Here is a 27,408-nt window from a genome sequence, read left to right on the forward strand (position 1 = left end):
AACAAGTTTAATTACATGCTTCTTGCCATTCTATTAGATTACACTAATTATTTTGATTTAGCATGTTTAGTAATTTATTTATATAACTAATGTATATAGTTCTGTTGAATTGATAGAAATGTATTTAGGGAAAGTTTCCTACCGCTGATTTATCCTTGGGGAAATGCATGTGCCTTATAACGTTGTTTAATTTGCTTCCCAATTATTGTAGGAATACACAATGGATGTTTTCTTTCGTCAGACATGGGTGGACAAGAGATTAAAATATGATGGTCCCATTGAAATCCTAAGATTAAACAACTTGATGGTTAATAAAGTGTGGACCCCAGATACTTTCTTTCGGAATGGAAAAAAATCTGTGTCTCATAACATGACAGCCCCAAATAAACTATTTAGAATTATGAGAAATGGCACCATTCTCTATACAATGAGGTACCTACTTTATATATTCTCTACGTTTACGTGATTTATTAATTGCTGATGTACTATCCTGTACTGGGACTAATTTTACATGGTTCCTATAGGCTCACCATAAGTGCTGAATGTCCCATGAGATTGGTGGATTTCCCGATGGATGGACATGCCTGTCCGCTAAAATTTGGAAGCTGTAAGTCCCGATTATGACATTTTACTTGTGGTACTAAAGCTCCGTTTTTGTTCTTGTTGTAAGAAACAGGTCAGCAAATAGCCACAGGCTTGTGTCTTTGTCAAAAAAGAAAGCTTGTGCCCCTGAAAGCAACAGGAATGCTTTCATTGGGTTTTAAGATAAGTTCTTAAGATAAACATCTTGTCCATTAATTTTTTTTCTAAATATATCTTGTTCAGATGCATATCCAAAGAGTGAAATGATCTACACCTGGACAAAGGGGCCAAAAAATTCAGTGGAAGTCCCTGAAGAATCTTCCAGTTTAGTTCAATATGACCTACTTGGGCATACAGCATCTACTGACACAATTAAATCTATCACAGGTACGATTCTTCCATTTCAGGTTTAGATAAACTTGCTTGCTCTTTGCTAGGTAATTCTTTAGGAGGCAAAGTGAAAATGGTTGAAAAGGCCATTAAAAACATGGGAGTTTGCAGCAAGTGACATGTTTCATAACTACATGTTTGTCAATGCTAATCATTAGTTGCGACTTAGCATAAAATAAAAATCCGCAAATGGTCCAAATAAATTCATATTAAAAAACTGCTAGAGCAAATATATCAAGTATAACAGTTATTACTGTTTGCGACAGTTTTTAAATTCATGTTTGAATATAGCAATAGGTAGAACAGCAAGAGAAGTGACAGCACTGATGCTCTGTGGGTGAGGGTTTTTTAAGATTAATTTGGCTATTTATGTTATATGAAGAATTTGCTATTAGAATTAGAATTTGCTAATTTGCTATTATTGATGCATTTGAAATCTTGTACTGTAACTCAGGACAGAATTAGGTATTGGAGAGAGCAGATATGGCTGACATTTTTGAATGGCATTATTGATAGCAAGAGGAAGCAATATTTTCATAATGAATTGGAAATTATCAGTCAGTGAGACACGATTGACCTCTTACGAATTCATTTAAAAAAGACTTTATACAAAGAAGTTATCAAGGGATAACAGACAAATCTTCATAATTTTTCTATTTACCGGTAGTATTTGAGGCTCTTTAAGAACAACCTTCTAACCCAGTACCTTTGAATTTTCATCCTATTAAATTAAGTTTCAATAGCAGCCAATATTGGAATAATTGTTTTATACAAGAAATTTTAATTATATAGAATTAAATTAAAAAGTAAATTAATTTTTTCATTGATGTACCTTGATAAGAATTTAAGTTGCATCCTATTCTATCAAATTGTGATCATCAAAAGCTCTCTGAAGGGCAACTGCATCGTGAGCCTTATTGGCAGATTACTGTTAATAAATACTTATAGAATAACTGAGTTAAACTCACTCCTGTAAAACATTGTGAAATAGATTAGTTTGCTACTAAAGGTCATATTATTTTGCTTTTGCAGGCCATTGTTCTTTGGAACAGTTTATAAATTCGTATAAATATGAGATACACTTAAGACATCTTATTTATAGATGTGCTTTTGAAATTCATTTTACTTTTCTGTGATATTTAATTTCTTCTTAATAACCTCCCTATAACAGGGAGGTGAGGGACCATTCCACTTTTTTAAAAAAAATCTGCCTTACCTAGAGTGATTCATTTATTCTCTATTGTGAAAAAATCTCATTTCTCATTTGGAACACTGAACCTGAAATAGAAATTGCCTAGAAGAAAATACTTGCTTGTGGGGGCACAAAGTATCACCCAGACATTTGATAGTACCCTTTCATCATTTTGTATTTTTCCTACAAGTCTTTCTTCCTTTCTTTCTTCCTTCCTTTCTTTCTTTCTTTCTTTCTTTCTTTCTTTCTTTCTTTCTTTCTTTCTTTCTTTCTTTCTTTCTTTCTTTCTTCCTTCCTTCCTTTCTTTTTCTTTCTTTCTCTCTCTCTCTCTTTCTTTCTTCCTTTCTTTTTCTTTCTTTCTTTCTTTCTTCTTTCTTTCTTTCTTTCGTTCTTTCTTTCTTTCTTCTTTCTTTCTCTCTCTCTGTCTCTTTCTTTCTTTCTTCTTTCTTTCTTTCTTCCTTTCTTTTTCTTTCTCTCTCTCTCTTTCTTTCTTCCTTCCTTCCTCTTTCTTTCTTTCTTTCTTTCTTTCTTTCTTTCTTTCTTTCTTTCTTTCTTTCTTTCTTTCTTTCTTTCTTTTTCTTTCTCTCTCTTCTCTCTTTCTCTTCTTTCTTCCTTTCTCTTTCTTTCTTTCTTTCTTTCTTTCTTTCTTTCTTTCTTTCTTTCTTTCTTTCTTTCTTTCTTTCTTTCTTTCTTTCTTTCTGTCTCCTTCCTTCCTTCCTTCCTTCCTTCCTTCCTTCCTTCCTTCCTTCCTTCCTTCCTTCCTTCCATAAAGTGTCTGGGTGTATGTAACCCGGATGTAACCACACCAGGATGTAACGTAAGCTCTGCACTCTGATGAAGTCCATGCAATTCCTTGTATGAATTCTGTGCTGGTGCGACCAGTTTCAGCAGTCGGTGCTCTGGGCTTGTGCAGGATCTGTGCAGATTTCTCAGGAGGCCGCCTATGGCCTTGTCAATGCTTCCTTGATAGCAGTGGCAAACAGCAGTACTTACTCCACCCTGTACCAAAGAAACAATGTAAAAACTAGTTGTATCCAGCTATCTCTGAGTGATTATGGAAGACCAGGAAAAGAATGGAAGGGATATAAAATACGAATAGATTATTGGCGAGGCAGTTGACAACTTAAATGGCAACTCAGCCCAGGTGGGGATGGTGTACCCATCATAAAACGAATTCCGAGGCATTCAATTTCCTCAGAGAACAAGTTTATTTAGATACACCATCTTGGCATTAACTAGTGGAAAGCCAGTACCGAAAGTTTCCGGGCTTTCCACATCACTATATATAGGATTTTCTCAATTTTCAAAACAATATGTCACATTCTCCAATCAGGATGAGAACTGGTTGCTTGGCAACTTTGCTCCTCCTTCCTCTGGCCAGTCATCCATTGGAACATGACCTGACTCATCAGCCAGCTATGTTGTTTTGGCCAAACCTCCATCCACCTCGGCTCTCCCCTCTTCTAGCTCCCATGTGTGTGAAGCTGAATTCATATGAATAACCCAGATTACAACCAACCCCGCAATCTAGCCAAATCCAGGCTTGACAGCTGTCTATTCTTTTTCTCATGCATTATGGTGACTCTGATAATTATCATCACTATAATGATAATAATTATTGACTTATGGTGATAATGACAATAATGATGTTTTTGAGGTATTTTGACACATGGATTTGCCATTTAAGACACTGAAAATCTTTACTGTAGAGAAGTATTGGTGAACCTTTTTGGTACCGAGTGCTGAAATGGGACTGTCTGCATGGACCAGGAACCAGAAGCTGCTCTTCAAGTTTCTGGTGTGCACAGGTGCACTGGCCACCTGGTCTTCTGGTTTCTCGTGTACATGTGTATGAAGACTGTTAGGAATTGGGGACAAACCCCCAAGCAGAGTGTGCAGCAGCAGTCAAGCCAGGCAGCCAAATGAGAGAGGCTGGGCCCAAGAGTATACACACACTGGAGACAAAAACTGTTTGTTGTTTTAAATAGTTGTTTAATCCATTCAGAGTTTAAGCATTGTCAATCAGTCCATATGTCATTCACAAGTATATCCATCCAGTAACTTAGTCCATTAACTAGTTAGTACTATGTCCTTATCTGCTTGTAAATCTTCTCCTCCCGATACCTTTCTCTCGAAGACAACGCTGAGTATTCACAGGATATCAGCTCACCAAGGAAATAGTCCTTTTGTTCAGCAGAAACGGTATCCAGCACAGTAGCCAGCAAACAGTAACAAGCAGATGTCTCAAACAGGAGTAAGCAGCAGGCAGGCAGAGAGCAGAGAGACCAGGGTGTTACGTTTCTCTTACTGCCTTTTATTGCTGTTTGTAACCGCACCCTTAATTATCTAATTACATTGCAGTTTGGTGCTTAAAGCTACAAACACTTAAACCTTGGTTTATATATTTATTCACCCAAACCTAGTTGGTGTATCAATATACCCAACAAAGACCAGCTGGCTGGTGTGCATATGTGCGCTGGGAAGATCTTCTGGTTTCCGGCATGTGCATGCACACTGGCCAGCTAATCTTCACACACACACATGAAGGAGAAACTCAAAGACCAGGTGGCCAGTGCGCATGCACGCACCAGAAATTTGAAGAGCAGCTTCCTGGTGTGAGCATGCCCACTGGGCAGCTGGTCTTCCAGTTTCCAGAGCTTCCGTGTCCATGAAGACCGGCTGGCCAGTGCGCTGGAACCCAGAAGAGCAATAGGTGATGGCTCAAATCAGTGGTGGAATTCGAAATTTTTTACTATCAGTTCTGTAGGCATGGCTTATTTGGTGGGTGTGGCTTGGTGGTCATGTGCCTGGGTGGACATGCTTGATGGTCATGTGACTGGGTGGGCATGGCTTGGTGGTCATGTGACTGGGTGGGTGTGGCCAACTCAATGTCACTCACATCAAGGGTTGCCCTTGAGGGAGAAACTTTCTGACAGTGAAAACAATTCACCAGCGGACCTGCTTGTCCCCAGATGTTCTGGGTGATCAATCACTGGAAATTTTTAAAAGACTGGACAGCCATTTCTCTGAAATGGTATAGGGTTCCCCCAAAAGTCCCTTCTAAGTGTTATTCTGACACCTTTCCCAGGACCTCTACTCAGAGTTTGGCATCCTCAGTTTTCCTGCCTGAGCAGGGGGTTGGACTAGAAGACCTCCAAAGTCCCTTTAAACACACATGTATTTATGCTCTGGACTATAGACACTGAATGCCTGTAAACCCTGAAAAATATGTGGTAGCCCTGGGCAAAAGAAAGGCAGTAGAATCACTCTAGGTGTAGGGACAGTGTAAAATATTAACACATGATAAATAATGGAACAATTAAAAATAATAGCACAGAGTTTTCTCTGTCTCTCTCTCTCTCTCTCTCTCTCTCTCCCCTTCCTATTTCTTTTTCTTTCTTTCTCTTTCTTTGTCTCTTTCTGTCTTTCCCTTCCTTTCTTTTCTCTCTCACACACATACCACACACTCTCTCTCCCTATTTCTGTTTCTTTCTTTCTCTTTCTTCCTCTTCCCCCCCTCTCTCTCTCTCTCTCTCTCTCTTTCTTTCTCTCTCTCTCTCTCTCTCTCTCTCTCTCTCTCTCTCCACACACACACACACACACACATACACACACACTCTCCTGTCAGCCTTCATTCCCACTCACTCCAGGCACCTTACTCACAAGGGGAAGTGAATCCAGCATTAGAGAAGTTCTGCAGGTAAACGGACTTGCATTTGAAACTCCTGCAAACTTCCCCATGGCTGGATTTCCCCCCCCACCCAGCGTTCTTTCCCTCTCACTCCAGGCACTTTACTCACAAGGGGAAGCGATACTTCTAGTGTCCATGAAGAATCCAGCCTTGGAACAGTTTTGCAGGTTAACGGACTGCTGCTCCGCCCACAGTCATGTGTTTTCAAGTGGCTGCTTGAAAATGCATGGCTAGGGCAGAGGAGCTGTCCTCCTTTAAACTGGGGCAGCGAGCATCGGGTGGGCGGGACAAGCGAGTGAGCGGAAACTGGGCGACCGGGTTGGGGGTGTGGCCAGCTATATGTTGGTACCAGTTCAGTGACCCACGCCAAATTCTTGCTACCGGTTCGCCCGAGTAGGTGCGAACCAACTGAATAGCACCTCTGGCTCGCGTGCTCGGAGAGATAGCTCTGCATGCCACGTCTGGTACACATGGCATAGGTTCACCGCCACAGCTATAGAGTATCATTTATATTTCATGCTGCATCAATCTGTGCTGCTACCTGCTAACATTATTTATAAAGACAGATGAAAAATACTAGCTTGGTTTATAAAAACATCTATTTAGTATGCTTGTAGAGAATATAAAGATTGATAGTAAAGTGTGGATCCTGCATGCAGAAAATGCTAGATTATTCACTTTTTGGCTGGGAAAGATTGGAAATAATAAAAAGCTATCGGTTGTCAACAGAAATATTGGTTCTGTTCTTGTTTTAGAGATAGTGCTAAGTTTTGTCAAGGCACAACTGAGCTGAAATTTATTTAGACAAAATTGAACTAAGACCTATATAAACAATATAAATATATATACATTCTCTGACTTAGTTCATGGCACTTTCCATATTCTTAAACTAGATGGTTTTTATTAAAATCTGCTTTGTATTGGTTCTGTTCTTGTTTTAGATAGAAAAACTATATTTGGAAAATGAACCAGTTTGTGACTGTTTAATTCACAATCTGTGTTTTGCTTTGAGTGCTTACAGTGAACGAAACTGGAAATATTTGCAACATAATCCAGCCAAAAATTAGATTGTGTAAATTGAACAATGCAATTTCATTTCCCACAAATTTGAAGATTTTTTTTTATTCTTTTCTGGAATTTATAGTTTAATATAGTGGTTATTTTACCATTTAAATATTTAATGATTGGGTGGGTCTAATGATATGAGAAGACCTATTAGCACAGTGACAATCTCTGTCCTGTTAGGCTGTCACTGAAGACATATGTTCTACAACAAATGTAGCTTGTGAATAAAATTGAAAATTAAATCTATTATTATTATTATTAAACATGAAACTCAGTCAACTGAACGTTTAAAAATGTATCCCAAATATTGTTGACTGACACTGATGGTTGTTACTGGTTGCTGCCAACATCCTAGGTATCAACCACAGCACAGTTTTTTGCAGTTCTGCTGGTGTTATTGCAGGAAGCTGTGATTTCTTGATGTATTTTGTAAAATTCTTGGACATGGAGCCAAATGCCCCATTGACAATGAGTATCACTGTCACATGTTTCATCCATAATTGCATAGTTTCAATGGCTAGGTCATGATATTTCATGCTTTTTTCTAGTTTTTTTTTCTCCTGGTAGAGTGATATCAATAAATTGTACACTTCAATTTTTGATGACTGTGATATTATTATTTTCCCATTTGCTCTACGTAGATTATTTAAAATTGTTTGGAAAAACAAAAGCTGAATTGAGCTCACTGTTGTAAAGCACTGAGTTCAACAGTGGCATTGAAATGCAATTTGGCATTGACAAATGTGTAGCAATTGCTGTCAAGGCAGGAAAAATAGTTGAAAATAATGGATTTGAACTTAATAATGAAGAGTTGATAAAAGCAGTAACACCAGAAGAGGGGTAAAGTACTCAGGAGTTTTGGAAGCTTCCGACCTGTTGTGTGCATCATCCTCCCTGGGATACCTGGCATGGCTGTGGCTCCTCTGGCTTGGTCCATTGCTCGATTAGTTTCAGCCGGAACAGGGATTACAGCCCGGGTTCTCTCAATTTCTGGTTCGCTCGCTCTCCTTCGACTGGTTCATCTCACACATTGAGGTTCTCCAGGGCTTTCCTCACAAGGTGACTTGTGTACTGTTTCAGTTGGTTATCTGCCAGCGGCTCCTCGATCTGCTCTTCCTGATCGGAAAGGGCTTCCAGTTCCACTTTCCACCTGGGTTTACAGTTACCACAGGTGAGGGTTACTCCCTTGGCTCTTCCATCCCAGCTGTCTCTCTTTCCTATGCCTATAGACCATTGGGGCTTTGTGGAATATTCATGGGCAGCTTCAATATCTTCAATGGTGCACACAAAGCCCGTGTCTGGCTGGGTAGTCGTCGAAGTTTCTCCCCAGCATTTGGCTTCCCCCTTGTTCGTTGCTAGGTTCAGACATTTTTGCAGGGTCCCCTCAGTAGAGTGAAATTTTGGAAGGAGAAAAAAATTTCCCTCTCCAGGTTGACCACTATTGCTGATCTTGTTTTATGTAAAGACCAGACTCTCTCCCTTCAGACGATAAGAATGAACTTTTGAACACTGGGTGTTTCAAAAGGAACTCTTTATTGAAAAGGATGGCAGCAGGTCAAATTCAAAGCAGGGTCTAATATCTGTATAATCTTCTTTCTCCAATGGATGGCTCCCTTGCTCCAAATCCAACCTTAAACAGCATACAAAAACAGCTGATCGTGAGCCAATGGGGTGGGAGTTAGAAATAAAGATAAAAAGGGCAGTTTCTCCCAATTATCACTTTTCAAGATGTTATTAAATCTTCTTCCAGGCTTTCTATATTTTGAAGCTTCCCTTAGATATTTCTTTCATATCTGAGTCTTTAATCTTTCTCCATGTATCCAATCACCACTTTCTTAACATTTGGAGATTATTTTTTAAAAATTCTTTTATTTGGGTTAAATCTCTATAATAAAAGTTGGAAGTTGTCTCACCCAATTTCAATGCTCCGTCCACGAACTGTTCCGGCACAAATCTTATTGTCCCAGTTGTCACAGCTTGTGACTTGCCAAAAATGGCTGTCATCTTCTTCAGACCTAACAAGGAAATTGAATTTTCCTCATGATCACTGAAGCACCTCTCCTTCCTTCACCACCGCTCCAGGGGAGCTTTGACCCCATAGGGCCTCCCGAGACACAGATACCAATTGGTTTTCACGGAGCTCGGTGGAGCTCTGCTATTTTCAGCAGTTCCTGCCGCGACGCCAACTGATTCTGTGATTCACTGTTTTGATGGCGGGGTGGGGCGGGGTTGGTTGATTAAGATATATAGAGTGAAGTGTTTTTGGTTTTTGGCTTTTTTTTAGGTGAATATGTGGTCATGACAGTACACTTCCATCTCCGAAGGAAAATGGGATATTTTATGATACAGACGTATATTCCGTGCATCATGACTGTGATTCTCTCCCAGGTGTCGTTTTGGATTAATAAAGAATCTGTTCCTGCCAGAACTGTTTTTGGTAAGTGCCACCATTGACTGTGTCTGCTTTAACCATGTTATGTCTTTTCAAATCAATATTAGCATAAAAAAGTATTAAGAAATTTTTAAAAGATTACCACAAAATAAAAGTCAACGTAGTAGTGATGATTATACAAGTTATACCCTAATATACTTCAATATAACTCTTTAATGGAAGAGTGAAGCTTAAAGAAATAGAATATTAATGTTAATGTATATATTAATATAGAATAGACAATCAGAAGTTTTAGGTACTCCAGGGTGTTGGACTAGATGACCTCCAAATTCCCTTCCAACTCTTTTTTTCTATGTTCTGATAAATATGTTCCGAAATAGTTTCTAACACCTATACTAGGTGAGTTATGAGGGAAAGAATTTTAAAATAGAAGAAACCGATGGAATCCAGGTAAATAGTACTTTTGTGTTCCTATTGTTCTTTACCTCAATAAGAACAAAATCTATTATTTTGGTCCTTTAGCAAAGGACCAGTCTTTTTTTAAATAAACTTTATTATTCTTTTACTTCTTTTAAAAATAAAAAAATTAATCATAACATTAATCGTACTGTAGCATCTATCTTGTACATATTTATCTCTTGTGGATATTTACATTTATATACATTATTATACGATTATATACATTTATCTATAGATTGCTTGTCTTAAGTTCCCTTATTTTCTGTCTAGATTCCAGCCAATTGTACCACATATCCCAAATTTTATAGTAATCAGACTCTTCTTTATCTTTTAACATTAGGGCCAATTTGTCCATTTCAGCACAAGCCATGATTTTTTTAAATGACCAGTTCATCAGGGGGGAATACTATTGTGCTTCCAACATTGTGCATAGCCGCCGTTAATATATGTAATATAATTTTTTTCATGTTTCTTTTTAAATATTCCTAACATAAATAATTCTGGATCCAGCTCTATTTGTTCTTTAACAATTTCTTGTAACCATTGTTTTATTTTAATCCAATATCTTTGAGCCTATCTGATTCCAATCTTGGTTTCTTACTGAAGAAATCTGTCAAACTATGTTGTCGTATCATTCTCTTAAGGGTGACTGCAACCCTACCCCACCCCCCTCAACTTTGTAGTTTGGACTTGATTGTGGTTGTAAGTTGAGGTAAGAAGGGATCTCTGTTTTCACCCAAAAACGTATAGTCTGTTTGCATCCATTTTGTGGACAATTTGTAATGTATGAATACAAATTGTCTGAAATGGTATAGGGTTTCCTGCTTGAGTAGGAGGTTGGATTAAAAAACCTCCATGATCCCTTCCAAATCTGCGTCTACTACTGGGCTCATTCCTCCCCTTATTTTAACAGAGTAATAGAGTTGGAAAGGATCTTGTAGGTCGTCTAGTGCAACCCCATTGAAAGCTTCCAATGATGAAGCTCCCTCAGCTTCTGAAGGCAACTTCTCTTCCATTGGTTGATTGCTCTCAGTGTCAGAAAATTTGAAAGGCTCCATCAATTCATATCTGAATATGTCCCATGATTGCTTGCTACATTTCAATATATCTCTCTCTTTCTCTTCCTCCCTCCCTCCGTCCCTCTCTCTTCCCTCCTCTCTCTGATTCATCAGCCAACAGCCAGCCAAGCTCAGAGTGCAATGCAGCGTGGACCCCTCAGATCAGTATTTTCAAACTTGGCAACTTTTAAGATTTCAATTCTCAGAGTCCCTCAGTCACCATGTATTTAGATTAACATGATAGTCCTATTTGGCTGGACTCGCACATTGTGCAAAGCTTCTTGTGAATTATATTCACAGTTCAAACCCCCAAAAGCTCAAGAACATTTTAGCTGAGCAGCTTATGTGACTCCAGCCTAGTTCTTTTTTCAAAATTGTTGGGTAGACATTGTGAGCTCTGTGTGAAATTTATTTTCAGATTTGTGGTGTTGGGTATCTTTGCATTCATGGTTGTTTTTATAATGCTGCCACAACTGCTCATTTGGCTGAAAAATGCGGTTTATAAGCATTTGAATAAATATTTTATTGGGCTGTGTGGCCCAAATATCTCTGAAATCAGCGTGTCAGGATAAACCATATATAATTGTTTTTAGAAATTTTAGGATTAATGTTTCATTACATTGCCCTACATACAATAGCTTCTACACTGTATATGGCCATTACATTTAATTTTTTCATATATGCTAATGGTATTCATTTTGTTAAGGATGGAAAAGACTGAACCCTGCAATTTCTGGTAATGTAACATTTTTCTATTTCATTTTAGAGCAAGTGACATTTTCTCAAGTAGTTCAGTCCACTAAACCTTCTTAAACCATTGTTTGCAAGTGAAAAGATTTCCCAAATACTTAGTAAAATTAAATCTATAATTTTAAACAGTCCCTGTTCAAAGAAGATCATAAAGAGGCTGGCTGGCTATTACAGGCTAACTGCGGTGGGTCAGGCCAGTATCTCAGGCTGGGGAGCACGTGGAGCATCTCCCCGAGCAACCAAGGCTCACCCAGTACCAACAAGGGCCAGAAGAAGCAGCCACAAGATCAAGGAACAGATGAGATGCTGGAGAGTCAACCAGCTGCTTTGCTCCACTGCTATCTCTCTTGTAGATTTTGACCCTCCTTGTTTGTTCACCTAGAGCCCTGCAGATAAGCGATCATAAGTCGTCTTTCCCTGTAAAGTGAGGCAGAGCATCTTCTATTCAGAAGCAAAGGACATTAGGAGTTTCTTTACTCCTAAAAAGTCTAATGGATTGGAAAGCCCTGAAAGCAACAAAAGAGCAGAATAACACATTGTCCTGATTAAGCCTGGGATTTTGGTGCAATGCTTGTGGAGCCTGGGAGGCCTAAAACCAACGAGGTAACCTTGGTGCTGGGCATGCCTCGGGGTGCTCAGGGAGATGCTCCATGTGATCTCTGGGTCGGTGGCTGCTCATCTCCACCGCTGCTCTTGCTGGTGGCCTACCGGGAGAGCTTCTTGTGCTGCACAGTAAAATTTAGCAGCCTTGAGCCATTGCTTTGGATTCAGACCCATAAATCCCGTCCATAAAGTGCTGCACCAGAGAGAAGCAGCCAGGTTGAATGTTTCTTCTCTCCACCGCAGCGCTTTCCGGATGGGACTTACAGGTCCGAACCCAAAGCTGCTTAATCACAGCTGTTAAATTTCACTGTGCTGTGCAAGAAGCTCTCCCGGCAGGCCACCAGCAGGAGCAGCGGCAGAGAGAAGCAGCCGGGATGGACAACATAGCCCACTCTTGGGAGAGCCCATGGAGCATCTCTCTGAGCAACTGAGGATCGCCTGGCACCGAGGGCTGGAAGAAGCGGCTGCAGGATCTGAGATGCCAGAAATTCAACCCAGCTGCTTATCTCTGCCACAGTGAGCATGGGCAGCGAGCATAGACTTCCCATGAGGGATGCATGCAATGGCCCTGGGGGTGAGGTGTAAAGTAAAACAGCAACTAACTTACCTAAAACCAGGAAGTGGAGAAGGCTTGGGAGCAAGGAAGCCAGAGAGGAGCTGGACCGTGGGCACCACGTGATCTAGAGCCTAGGCGAGCTGTGATGGCTGGCGAACAAGGCAAGTGAGTGGCCAAAGTAGATGAGGTGAAAAAAGAAGTGGCTGTAAGAGGCAGGGTGAGTAGGGTGGTGAGGAGCGGGTGGGGCCAGCTTAAGTAGAAATTAAGGGGAAAAGATACTAATGGAAAGAGAAATATGAATATTGTTCCATACTAGCAGGCTTGTAAGCCTGCATTCCTATTGGTCCGGAAAAGCCGGGCCGTGATTGGACAGAACTAAGCGTTCTGATTGGGTAAAACCAAGCGCGGCAAGCTCAAATGCATGTCATAGGCTGCCTAGCCGCAGCCAGCTCTATAAAAGGAGCTGCCTCAGCTGGGAGTCTCGTCTCAGTATCTGGTTTCCTAATAAAGAGCTGTTGTCACTATTTCAAGTCTCATCTCTCCTTGGGACCCACCGCCCAGACTTAACAAATATGTTAATTGAACATAGCTACATAACCATTTCATTTTGGAGAAGTGAGAGCTGGTATAGCGTAGTAATGAAGAACTGCAGCAACCTAGACTTAAAAAAAAAAAAAGAGATCACTGGGTCTCTTGGACTAGCCGATCTCTCTCACCCCATAGGAAGGACCCCATAGGGATAAAATTTGTCCAGTATGGCTGAACCTCTGGCATAGCTCTCATTTTTTTCTAGCTTAGCAAGAAATCAGTTGTGGTCTACTTTGTCAAATCCAGGTGTACTATGACACTTGTCCATCATCTTTGAGTTTTAGGGTTTTACTTATCAGGACATAGCAAAAATCATCCAGTCCTTAGCTATTCTGAAAAGTAAGTAAACTCAAACGTACGTGGACAACATAGCCCAGGATTTTTCAACATCTTCATAAATGATGTAAAGGAGGGAATAGAAGAAATTCATCAAATTTGCAGATGACATTAAGAATAGCCAACACCCACAGATTTGAGCACTGGGCCTTGTCTAACAAAATAAAATTCAATATAGAGAAAAGTAAGGTTTTAAATTTAGGCCAAAAAAATAGTGAGAACCAATGGAACAGCTTGCCTTCAGAAATTATAGACACTCCGTCACTGGAGGCTTTTAAGAAGAGATTGGAAAGCCACTTGTCTGGAATAGTATAGCGTCTCCTGCTCCAGTAGTGATGGTGAGGTGTTAAGGTCTCCAAGGTTCCTTCCAACTCGGTTATTCTTTTATCTGTTAACCTATATTACACCATATCATCATTTATTTAACAAAAACAAAAACAAAATGGAGAAGTCATGTGTGAAAAACTAAGCACACCTTTACTGCTTCCAAGATATTGTTGTCCCCAATTCGGGTCTGAGCCTGGTGCCAAAGCCAAGGATGGACGCCAGACACGAGGTGCATGTTTTCTGATTGCTTTTTACTGGAGTACTCCAAGGAAAGGGGGCTCCTGGTCAAAATGCTGAGAGCCAAGAACAAAGGATTGAGTAAGTTGTATACATTTTCATTAAATAAAGGAGAAGGTGGGACAAAGCAAGATAATAAGAAATATCATCTAATAAACATTTTAGTAATAATTCTACAATTTGTTCTATTGGTCTCTAGTTGTCCCTATTCCCAAGTCTTGGCTAATGAATGCCCTAGGAATTATCTAATACACATTTGATTTGCTGCAGGCCTAACTTTTAGCTGAGGTCTTCAAGTTGGCTAACCCATGTTACTTTTATCAGCTTTCCAATTAGCCAGGATTGTTACAAGATTTACACATGCACATCTCCTGCGGATAAGCATTCTTTGTTCTTGCCAGACAGACTCCACAATTACAGGCTTCTTGATTTACTTTCTGTGCATGACCTTGCTTTATTTTAGCTTTTATTTTAACACACTTTGTATTTAGTTTTTCCTTATAATTTTTCCTTATAATTGAGGGTAAGTTATGCTTTTAGTGTTTTTTTCTTATTCCATAAAGATACCAATTACATTTATTATATTTCTTTTCTTTCCAAGGAATTACTACTGTGTTGACCATGACAACTTTGAGCATCAGTGCCAGGCATTCTTTACCTAAAGTCTCCTATGCCACAGCCATGGATTGGTTCATAGCTGTATGCTTTGCCTTTGTATTCTCTGCATTGATTGAATTTGCGGCTGTCAACTATTTTACGAACATTCAGATAGAAAAAGCCAAAAGGAAGGGAGTGAAATCCATCCCCGAATGTTCAGCAGCACCTGTTCAGAAGGAAATTTGTACAGAGGAGACATCCACGGTAATACCCATTGCTAGCAAAATGACCCCTAATAACATGCTGAAAGATATTTGAAGAGATTGGTTGAGCATTTGGTGTGGCTCTTTATCTTAGGTGGATATTTCAAACATCAGGGGCTGAGTTAAACAGTTGTTGAAGGGTCTGTGAGTTGCTGAGTGGCTTGGGGAAGTTTTGTATTTTTTTGTATTTTGTATTTGAGGCATTTAAAACAATTTTCATCTGTTTCCTGGTTAAAGATGGGAGAAAGTTGTGATATCAGTGTCCAGCAGTCATGGTGAGAGGTATTCTGAGTCATACCAGAGAGGATTTTGTGCCCTTGGATCCATAGGCTGCTGACTCCAGCTTCTCTCTCTCTCGTGTTCTGGTATTTTATTTGTATTTCTAAGAATGGCCAACTTCTTGATGACACTGGACAGTATGCAGAAATTGAAATCAAAGATGCCAGCATCAAACAGGACACAAAAAAATGATTCCAGTGGGAAAACATTCACTTAAAAACCCTATAAAAACCCCTTCCAGATGTAGCTGCTGAGCACACCTATTTTTCACTGGGTGCTACCCAGTGGTGGGATTCAAATTTTTTTACTACCAGTTCTGTGGGCGTGGCTTGGTGGGCGTGGCAGGAGAAAGATACTGTAAAAATCTCCACTCAGAGGTGGTATTTGCCGTTCTCCGAACTCAAAATTTCCACTACCGGTTCTCCAGAACTGGTCAGAACCTGCTGAATACCACCTCTGTTCTACATCTTTTTTGTATCTGTTTTGTAATGGAAGATAAGGCCACTAGTCTATGATTACACCTTGCTCTTTTAATTCCTGATTTGTTTTTAATTTTCCCAGGGGTCTCCTCTTATAGGCATATTTGGCAATTAGATGGTTCAAGACAAAGCAGTTGTCAAAAGTGGGCCAGCTTTGTCTAAAACCTGCTTGTTCTTCTGCAAAGATATGGTTTTCCTTTGCTCACATTTCAATTCTATTTAAAAGGAACCTAGCACATATTTTTGTTATCATCTCAATCAGACTGATGGGCTTGTAGTTACTAGGATCCTTTTTATTTCCTTTTTTATATATGGTGACAACTATTGCCATCTTCCATCCATCTGGTATATGGCAGGTGTTATTTATATGTGTAAAAAGTCCTGCCAATACTAGACCCCACCAATTGGGAAATTTCTTAAATAATTCTGCTGGTAAGAAATCATCACCTGGGATTTTATTGCTCTTTAAGCTTTTAATGATCTCTTTAAGCTTGTATCTCCTTTTTCTCAGCCTGGTGGCCAAGGGGGAAGAGTTCTAGGGTTTGCTGAATCACTGCTTAAAGATAGTTTTTCTACAGGCTCCATGGAAGCAAAGAAACTCTGATAATAATTCTCACAATCCTCAGCAGAGATTGGCATATCAAATTTAAATCTCCATTCTTTTAGGACATCTGCTGCAGAGTGCCAAAATATGACTGAGTTATGACTTTTGGCAGCCAACTCGAGTTCTGACCAGATTGAAATGGCAAACTTTTTTTCTTTAATTTTATAATGGTTTTATATTCACTTCTTGTGTGCAACATCTCAGCTTGTATATGAGCAGTAGGATTCCTCTGGGCAAGCCTCTTGGCTGCCTTCAATTTCTTTTTCAGCTTCTGGCATTCAGGGTCAGACCAAGTGGGTCAGGCTCTTTTTGTACAGATGTAGCTGTTAGGTGTATCTTCAAAATATTACAGAGATTGGAGAATGCGTCGAAGTCTGACAACCAGTCAGTAGTACATGACTGGATTGTTCTAGCCCCGTTGTAGTATTCTCTGCTTTAAGGCAGTCTGATATTGCCTTAGTATCAACTTTAGCCCAAATTAACTTTTTATTTTGGGTCACCTCTACCTTTTTGGTGAGCCATCTGTCAGCCATGTTATATGATCTTAAATCTGAGTGGCCTCACAATGCCATGCTTACAGGCTGATGATCACTATCATCACTAAAGTGTACGATAACCTCCAAGAAGAGATCGACTTTGTGTCCAGACACACAAGATATCCAGCACACTGCTTGAGTGGGCCAAGTGATATGTGTAAGGATTCTGTTAGAGTTTGCAGCAGAAGTGCAAGTCCAGAAAACACACAGATGACTGACTCAGCAGAATCATTAACTTCTTTATAAACATAATAATATGAGTAAAGTTTACAATACCACTTGTAGAGTCTTTCAACGTAACATAAGCAAAAATACAAGCAGCAGTAGCTCAGAGCAGAACTCAGTTTCAGCAAGCAAGCAAGTTAGTTTCAGTTTCAATTCTCAGCAAAGCACACAGAGGCAAACCACACCCAGTCTGTCAGCTCCCATTGGCTAGTCTGTTTGTCATGCTTACTCACTTGCTGACTTCGTTAACCATGTCTCTGCCAGTTAATGAATATACTTTAACAGATACATATAATTCTCATCCTTACCTCCTTACCTCCCAGGATTTTGAGATTACCTTTAAAAATGAAGGAGACTAGAAGACCAGCAGCATTACTTTTGCAGTCTCTCAAGAGCCACTGATGATGGTTATAAAAAAAACTCCCCGTGGGGAGACCGGTTGATGTTACTGCAAGAATGGCTGGGAAATAGTGGGCTCTGCTCAGTCTCATGAAATCCAGCCGGTAACCACTGTCGGGAGACCCTTTGTGTTCATCCCTGTTTTGGAGGGATGATGAAGGAAAGAGAGACACGTCATTGACCACGAGGAAACCCGCAATTTCCTCATTAGGTCCAAAGCAAGCTCTCCCCAAATGACAGCAGGAATGACAGCCATTTTGGGGCTGTCATGAAGCAGAGACAATCGGGACCATAAGAATTGTGCTGGAGCGGTGAATGGACAGAGTATTTAAACTGGGTGAGAAATTTACCAACTTTTACCCTAAAGATTGGAAGTAGCAACAAGATATTAAAATCTTGTTGTGACTTCCAATCTTTAGGGTAAAAGTTGGTAAATTTCTCTTTTAATAGATAACTCCTAAGCTTAACATAGCGGCGGATAGATGCATGGAGAAAAATAACATGGAAAACAAAGAGGCAAAAGAAGCTTAAGATAAGCTAATAAAACACAGAAAGCTGGGGAAAAGCCTAAACAACTTGAAAAATGATTCTTGGGACAATTTATTTAGATTATTTGTATTTTTAAACCCTTTGGATTTGATTGGGAATTCAGCTGTCTTTGACAGACTATTTAACACGGGATTTGGGCTAAGAGAGCCATCTGCTGCAGGAAGAGCGCTTAGCTGCATTTTTTTTAAAGAAAATTATCTCAATACACACAAAGCTGAATACACAAAATAGAAGCAACAATATCTGGAGGACGGCCTGACCTTGACTTTATTGTTGACGACTTGGACAATTTGGAAATATTTACTGAGCTTTTTTTTTTCCTTTCTTGCCCTTTGGAAGATTTATAAAAGGAACTAACTTGCAAATAACTAAACTCAATTAAATTTGGCTATTGGATTAATCGAGTAGTTTAATTTGGACTTGGACTATTGGACTTAATTTGGACACAATTTGGACTTGGACTTGGACTTTTAATGTTATTTAATAGAACAGCCTACGAGATAAAAGAAGAAAAGTGTTGGAAGAGAAAAGAAGGACAGATAAATTAAGACTTTAAAATGTGGATAATTGTCAGATATATAACTGGGGAAATATAAACTGTAAATCATAAAATAAGGGGTTTTATAAAATGGATTTCCAGGAAACAATAGAGTTTTATGGAGAAATATTGATTATATTAAAAGGTATGCATGAATTTTGGAAAAGCAATAAGGAGACAAAGGGATTGTTTAAAGATACAGAAATAAAGGTACTGAACAATTGGAAAAATATGACACTCAAGAAACTGGTGAAAAAAGAAATAAGGAACCTGATCATATTAAGTAAATAGATATTTATGATTGTATTAGGTACTGGATTATACCAAATCAAATCACTATTTGGGACCCTTCAGGGCTTCCTGTTATAAAAAGGGAAACACTGTAAGGTGTGGAACATAGCTTAAAAGACTAACCTGGAGCTGTCAAACTCCTGGCCTGCAGGCCAGATGCGTCATGTGCTGGCCACCCCCATGTAATAAGGGTTAACAGAGAGGCAGTTTCTGTAAGCAACACCAGAATGTTTCCTTCCTGCCTTCCTCACAGGATTAGGCCAGTCATTTCTTCTAGCAACCGGTTCTCCGAACTGCTTAGAATGTTAACAACCGGTTCTAGTGAATAGGTGTGAACTGGTAGAATCCCACCCCTGGTTCATTTCTTCAAGCAGCTCTTTCTATAGTTCCCATTAGCATAATTGTACACACTTCTCTTTTCAATCTTTTCCAAGTATCTTGTGATGCCATTTTATATATGACATGCTTGTCTTTCCTTCCTCCTCATATCAGGAGAAGACGAAACAGCCTATAGGTCAAAGGTTCTCAGGCTGGTCTTGTGGTGCAAGAGTCAGAACTTCACCTGAACATCAAAAAGACCAAAGAATTGATAATAGACTTCAGACGATGCAAAGCAGAGCCTCTTCCACTATATATCAATGGAGATTGTGTGGAAAGAGTTCATAGTTTTAAATTTCTAGGAACTCATATTTCCAACAACCTTACTTGGTCAGTCCACACTATGGCCACTGCAAAGAAGGCCCAACAGCGCCTGCACTTTCTGAGGCTGCTGAAAAAGAGTACTCTGGGTGAGAAGTGGCTGGTTACTTTTTAGCGTTCTATCATCGAGAGTATTTTGGCATTCTGTGTAATGGTGTGGTATGCTGGATGCTCTGCAGTAGATAAGAAGATGCTCCAGAGAGTTATAAACACAGCACAAAAAAATCATCGGTTGCTCCCTTTCTTCTTTGGAAGAGATTGCGAAGATCAGACTCCTCTCTAGAGCACAAAAAATCTCCACAGACCGTTCTCATCCTGGTCATTCATATTTCAAACTGTTACCATCAGGGAGACATTATAGGTGTCTTAAAATGAGGACTAATAGACTGAGAAACAGTTTCTTTTCCAAAGCAATAATTGTCTTGAATCAAACAATGCATGTGTGATTTAGCCCTATGTATATAGTGGCATTTTTAAACTATCTAACTTACTATATGTTTTAGATAGGTTTGAGACTAGGTTTTTAATTATTATTTTAATTATTTTAATTTTTAAATACTCTGTAGTGTGATTGTGATGTGGTGTTTGGGACACTGTGCTGGAGTTGCTTTCAAATTTCATTGTATTTGTGGAATGCAATGACAATAAAGGTATTCTATTCTATTCTGTTCTGTTCTGTTCTATTCTATTCTATTCTATTCTATTCTATTCTATTCTATTCTATTCTATTCTATTCTATTCTATTCTATTCTATTCTCTCCTGTTTCTTTTCTTTCTTTCATTTCATACTCTTTTTTTCCAAGACCCCTTCTTGACACTACCAAAATTGTCTTACATTCAGAACCTCTCATCACCTCTGCATCATTCAGTATTTGTTTTAGTGTTTTATCATAAACAATCAAATCAACTATGCTTTTAGATTTCTTCCTTTAGTATATGTGGGCAGGGATAAGTTTATTATATGTTTAAAACAACATTCAAAGCACATAGACATTTTTTCTAAGACATATGAAAAATATGGGAGACTGTTGTCACTTGTAGGACACAATCAGTACTTGCCTTTGTAATGTTGCTTGGGCCTCTTGGCAGCCTGCCAGACCAATACTTGTTTTTTCATAAATTTTGGAGAACCAAAACCAGAATCAACCAGGAGAATGAATGAGTGCCACCACAGTGAAATAGAGACATGAAGCCAACTGCAGGAAAGGAAGTATCTTTACTTATAGATCAGAAGTGAAGTGACACAGCAATCGGTTCTGGGACAGCTGAGAAAGCGATCTGGAGAGTAGATGGGATTTTTCATATGATTTGGGGGCTTTGAGATTTAGACGTTCAGGTTAATTGCGAAATGAACTTTAATCTGCATAAGAGTGTGTCTTTTAATATTCTAATTGTTTTTGCCTGACTCCTATTGTGGCTGAGAGTCTGTGCCCTATCCTTGGATCTGGGTGGGGAATGTAGATTTTAGGTTTCTTTGTCTCTGCTTTTAATCTGATAGGTTCCATTAAACTCAGCCTCCAGAGAGATTTGCTTGGAGCGCTTTCCAGTGGTGAAGAGATGTGAATAGTTTTACTTCAGGGAAGCCTTCTCTCTTAAGGGGGGTGGGGGGTGGGGTAGAGGCAGCATTTCTTGGGGTGGGATTCAATTTTTTTTTACTACCGGTTCTGTGGGCGTGGCTGGGTGGGCGTGGCAGGGGAAGGATACTGTAAAATCTCCAGCCAGAGGTGGGATTTGCTGGTTCTCCGAACTACTCAAAATTTCCACTGCTGGTTCTCCAGAACTGGTCAGAACCTGCTGAATAAAACCTCTGATTTCTTTGCTTATATGGGGGCTTTCTTATATTAAAAGGTGGTGAGGATTCTTCCTACACAACGAGAACCCTTTTGGAAGCCATGGCTCTTGCTGTAAGAGGCAACTGAGTAATCGTCAGAAAAATCCTACTAGAACTGCTGATCAGAGTTACTTTAATTGATGGCAGGTTTCTACTGACTACTATTTAACATTAGTTTGAATGTGTTTGGTTAATGCTGAGCACAGCCACATCCCTACTTTTAAGAGGGTGCACACATTTATGCAATTTTGTTATTATATTATTTTTTCCACCAAAAGATTCAGCTTTTTTGTCAATTGAATTATACAGGTTATATGTCTTATTAAAGATGAGCAGAATTCTAAAGTGATTTATCTTGGTCTGATGCTTTTAAAATCTCAAAAGCCTGGCATTTTAATAGTGTAAACTGTTCGAGTTTGTAACGGTTGGGTGTAAAGTTTTTATATCCACTGAAATTATTGCTTGATGTGTATAGATTTTGTATTTTTAATTAATTATATATCTCTGTGATGAGGTAACATATACTTCTTAGAAATAAATGAATTATCATAATAAAATAGGCCTGGGAAATAGAAAGACAGCTTTTTTTGCCCTTATGTAGTAAAAGGAAGAGATTTAGTGGTAACCGATACAAAAATAGCCAATAATGGGTCCCTTGTCAGTCAACAGCTGACAGCTTATCAGGTACTTAGGAACCAAGGGAAACAACAGCCAATGACTTAATAGCTTGCCATCAACACCCCAGTCAATAAATAAAAAGCCACACACAACCAGGCACCACATAAAACCTATGCATAAAATAGCCCAAAGCACACATTCTGGTAGACAGAAGGTTGTCTAGATCCAGATCCAATCTGATCAATCGTCAGGACCAGAGGTTGTCTGGTTGTCACAAGCCTGAAAGCTTGGAAGACTAACCTCTGGTCCTGACGATTGATCAGATTGGATCTGGTAAGCAATCGATTTACACTGAATAGCTAAATGCCATTTCTAAGTTATCAAAATTATGCCTTTTTTGTTATTAAATATTATTGTCAGATGTAATGGATGCTGCCTAGAAATCAGACAAGAGAAGCAGCAAGGGCTTAGTGGTCAGAGGAAGAAATTTAGGAAGAGCCTGCCCTGGTCGATCAGATGGTTAAAAGTGATGGTAGAAAATGTATAGTTTCTGTTTGTGTAGCCTTATGATAACTTAGCATTAGCTCATTGTTTTTCCTGTCTGTTTACTCAGGAGAGCTGACAAGAAAATCAAATGGTACCTTTGTTATTTTTGGCTTCTGTGTGAATATTGATTTTCAAAATCACTGATGATGTTCTTTTAATCCTGCAGTGTACAGACTCGAATTCAAATGTGAGGAAAAGAACAAACACCCTAGTGCAACCAGATTTGGAGACTGCCAAAAGAATTGACCCAGGAAACAATTCATTGCCTTCTTCTACATTAACTCAGGGGCCCTTGGACATTATGCCCCGATCGCCTTCAGCTTCAAGTCCAAACCCATTCAGCCGAATTACTATATCAGAAACACTGGCGTCTTCGAGACCGACTCCTTCAGCTCCTCCTTCCACCCCAATTTCCACAGGTTACGTTGCCCAGCAGGATACCACGGTATCCCTGTCGGTTCATCATTTACTTGGATCTAGACTGGAGGAGATTCAGACTGCCACAAATGCTCTGGGAGTGCACACAAAATCCCCGGGCCTCAGTTCTCCCGCTCCATCAGCCTGCACCTCTGGCACCAGTAAGATAGACAAATACGCACGCATTTTATTTCCTGTCACTTTTGGAGCATTTAACATGGTCTACTGGGTGGTTTATCTTTCCAAGGACGCCATGGAAAAAACAAAAAATCTAATGTAGTCCTGCTGCTATGTAGTAACTTCTTCCCCCCCCCCTGCAGTTTATTCTAAACATGTATGGACGCAGAGTTTCTTCTTTTAAAAGTATTTTTTTAAGGAGTCTTAACACTGATTTTATAAACAAAAGCTCTGTGGTCATTTTCCCATGGGGAAGGGAAGGTATTCTTAGATTATTTTAACTCAGCCAAACTTGGGGAGGCCATAAATAGCGTCTTCCGGGCTCTCTACAAAGGGCATTTTGTATGAACAAACTACATTGGGCCATTGGGAAGAACAGAGGTGGAGTATTAAAATCAACTGCAGATGCATACAGATGTGTGAGAAATGCTCTGTTTTTTTCTAAATTTGTATATTGATAAGTAGATATCTATATTTTCATTGTTTAATTTTGCCACTCCAGTTTGAGTTGTGGTACCCGTCACTTGGATGCTCATCCAAATCTTTGTTAGTACAGACCTTCCTTTAACAAATATATTGGTAGCACAATCTCATACCTATCGGCCCAAAAGCGAGCCTCCCTTAGGGCCAATGAGTTTATTTCCCAGTAGGTAAGCAGAGTACTGTGTCAGAATGTTGACTAATTATTTGCCGTCAAGTTGTTTTTGATTCCTAGCAACCATATAGATTTTCTCCATGAATTGTGTCAAAGAAGAAACAAAAGAATCTTAAGTGATTGTATAAGCACAAAGAATATGAATGTAATGATAAATTTAATATATAGGGATCTTTTGGAATGAAAAGAGTGATCCAAAGAATGTGGTAGATACATTTTATTAAATTGTTTATGCCCATGAACAGGGTTTTTTTAAAAGAGGTGGAAAACTATGCAACCCATCATCCGTTAATAGATGCTGGATATGATTTAGTCAGGGATAAGTATTTGGAGAACATATGCTAAACTCGAGATGTAAAAATGCTTAACTAGGATGAAACTAAACCTTCTCTTATTGAATGGACTCACCTGGGGACTTTACTGAGTAGATAGGACTTACATTACTACATCAAGAACTTTTTAAGTGTATAAGCTGCCAGCCAACGGAACAAAACACTATGTAATATAATGAGTTGTCCTTCCTTAAAGTCTTAAGCCAGGAGCTGGATAGCCACCTGCCAGAGAAACTGTAGAACAGGAGTGTAAAACTCACGGCGTCTTGTTGTCATGTGATATATCACAACTTTGTTCACCTTTACTAAACCAGGGGTGGGGGTGGCCAGGATGTGAGGCACCTGGCCTGCGGACCACGAGTTTGACACCCCCTGCCGTAGAGGATCTGTCACTTGGAGTAGATGATCTATAATGTATATTCCAACCCTATGATTCAAGTCCCTTATGGAGGCTTTGAAATACTTGCACTATACTTCCCCAGCCCAATGCTCCTCAGATCACAGAATCAAATATGAGTTGAAAACTGGTTTGGGAACATCCACTGCAGCCCTTGTATTCCCACAGTCCCCAGTCTATAGACAAGAGGTTGTATAGAAGTTGAAAGCTGGAGGACTCAGACTGGAGAGGACCAAATGAAAGTAATGTACTTAGACTTATTTTTGTTTTTAGTTTGCAATTGCCAACATAATAGATGCTTCTCCTGCTTGCCATGCATACATTTCTATTGTGGTTTAGCCTGAATATAAGGCTAAATATATATGGTGAGATTCCTGTTGTAAACGAAGTAGCCTTAGGTACATTTTAATGTAAAATCAGTTGATACGTTAACCATTGTTGTGTTGGATTTGCTTCTTGTAGTTCTTTATCAAGACACACTGCAAACATAACATTTTCTACGCAGGGATTATTGCAGTAATCTGTGCAGATTATTGGTCTGGCAGTAATCAAAATCTGGGACTAAATAATTGTGATAAAAACATATGAGTAGGCAGTAGAAGCTCCATTGTTTCCAGGCGTTAAAAAAAAAAAATCCTGGAGTCTTTCTGCCCATTTCTAACATCAATCAAATGGTGGATAATAAAAGGCCTATGCCAAATGACATCTGCACAGTTTGTCTCTGTATCACTATTTGTCACCACCAAATGGGAAATTAAAAAAAAAAATCAAAACCTAAAAAGACCAGAAATATGTTACTACTCCCCCACAAAATAGAAATTCATGAATCTATTCCAGACATTTGCCCTCCTTGCATCACAACGATATTTGCTGCTTCTTTCCCTATCTTTCTTTCTTTCTTTCTTTCTTTCTTTCTTTCTTTCTTTCTTTCTTTTTCTTTCTTTTTCTTTCTTTCTCTCTCTCTTTCTTTCTCTCTCTCTCTCTCTCTCTGTGTGTGTGTGTGTGTGAGAGAGAGAGAGAGCGAGAGAGATGAAGACAGACAGAGACAGAGACAGAAAATTCAACGTGGCCTCCAGTCACCAATAGTTTGTCTACCCCATATGGAGAACAGGGCTTATTTAGTAATATAAGAGGAAAGCTACTACCGTGTCCCCCCCCCAAAAAAACAAGACTGACCCAGAAAATAAGCCCTATCCTGATCTGCACCGCTGCCTGGCTCACAGGAGGCTCGCGGGAGGCTTGCATGGCGGCACTGGTAGCAGGTGGAGGCAGAGACATGGGAGTGGCAAATAATCCTGATGCCGCATGTGGGCACCTGCCCCGGTGTGGCTGGAACAGAGAGAGACAAATGGGAAGGAGTAGGCAGTGTGTTGGGATCGCCTGCCACCTCCCTGTGCCTCTGCCTCCACCTGGCTCTGCCGTGCATTTTTCACCCAGAGGGAGACAAAGTTTCATCTGCTTGCAAATGAAATAGAGCTAATCTCTCTGTTTCAAAGCATCCCATTTGCAAGCAGATGAAATTTCTGGTCTCTGTCATTTCTCTGTCTGGGCAAAAAGTATATCTGCCCTGGAAAGCCCTGTAAGCCGTTGTGGCTGTGGGTAAGCAGATGGTGGGAGGAAGTGGGTAGGTGGCCACAAAATAAGACATCCCCCAAAATAAGACCTAACAGGTCTTTTGGTCCAAAACCCCCCATAAGACTAGGTCTTACTTTTGGGGAAACATGGTACAGTGAAGTCAGGGGGTCTCTTCAAAGACATTATAATAATACACTCACTGGTGCAAATATTTTAGATACAAATGTGAGTAATTCTAACGAAATGTCTTTGGATTAGTCCTGCTGGACACCTGCAGACAGTCGGCATTTTTCCTTGATCTTTACTTTAAAAAGGAAAAGATAGGAAAGCAATCCTGCCATGTTTGGTTTGCAGGAAAAAAAAAATTTCCTCCTTCTTTCCGTTTGCTGCATTTTTTCTGTGCTTTAGTGTTTCTCATTCCTTGGACTAGGAGTTCCCTCAGAATATTGTTAAATCAAGATGGCATCTGCAATGGTGTGACCAGAGCTCTAGCTGGTTTTTATATGTGTTCCATGCATGACGCATATAAACCAGACTGGAATATTATTCACACATCACGTCTAATTATACCACTGCAGATCTCATCTGGAGTTTTATGGACATACACTGTGCATATTCCTGCTATGGACTTCATGTTTCATTAATTGATTTTCATTGAATGTTGTATTTCTTGTTTCTTTTTATTCTGCCATAAAATGTGGACTTAATTACAGTTTAATTCCAATAAAACATGAAAAGGAAAAGATTGGTAGATATTCTTCCATGCAAACAAAAAGTGCATATGACTAGTATATATCATTCTACTAAAACTGGCATCAAAAGGCAGGTCCATATGTTGCACGAACGTTATGCATAGATGAACGCATAGATGTACACATCTCCTTTGCAAAGAGTTTAGCAGTTCTTAATTCAACTTTCATGCACAAATAGGCACATATATGTTTGTTTATATATGTCAAAGAAAACACATTCATGTTATTTATGTCTTCCATTGAGGATTCAAGAAACTCTAAAAACAAACGAAAAGGATTTTGACCATACTTTTAAAGAGACGTGGGTCCATTGGATATTAATATTAATTAATTACTATTAATACATAATAAAATAAATAAAAGCCAGTGGAATTTAAGTAAGCAATTATTTTTTCCAGCACCAGTTAATTTTGACAAGGAAGA

At 39.3% G+C, this 27,408-nt stretch overlaps 1 protein-coding gene across 1 annotated transcript in view; it reads left to right on the forward strand.

Annotated features, from left to right (window-relative positions):
* The window catches only part of LOC113435871 (gamma-aminobutyric acid receptor subunit alpha-4-like), a 53,656-nt gene extending 26,680 nt beyond the window's left edge, over nt 1-26,976 (forward strand). The window contains exons 4-9 of the mRNA XM_026699973.2: nt 212-432; nt 525-607; nt 826-969; nt 9,205-9,357; nt 14,828-15,087; nt 22,847-26,976. Coding sequence (XP_026555758.1) covers nt 212-432; nt 525-607; nt 826-969; nt 9,205-9,357; nt 14,828-15,087; nt 22,847-23,377 — 1,392 coding nt within the window. The 3' untranslated portion in view covers nt 23,378-26,976. The remainder of the gene's footprint in view (nt 1-211; nt 433-524; nt 608-825; nt 970-9,204; nt 9,358-14,827; nt 15,088-22,846) is intronic.
* Nucleotides 26,977-27,408: the final 432 nt, after the last annotated feature.

Source organism: Pseudonaja textilis, chromosome 6, assembly GCF_049901715.1.
Source record: "Pseudonaja textilis isolate UNSWEBS1 chromosome 6, rPseTex1.2, whole genome shotgun sequence".
Classification (NCBI taxonomy): Eukaryota; Metazoa; Chordata; class Lepidosauria; order Squamata; family Elapidae; genus Pseudonaja; species Pseudonaja textilis.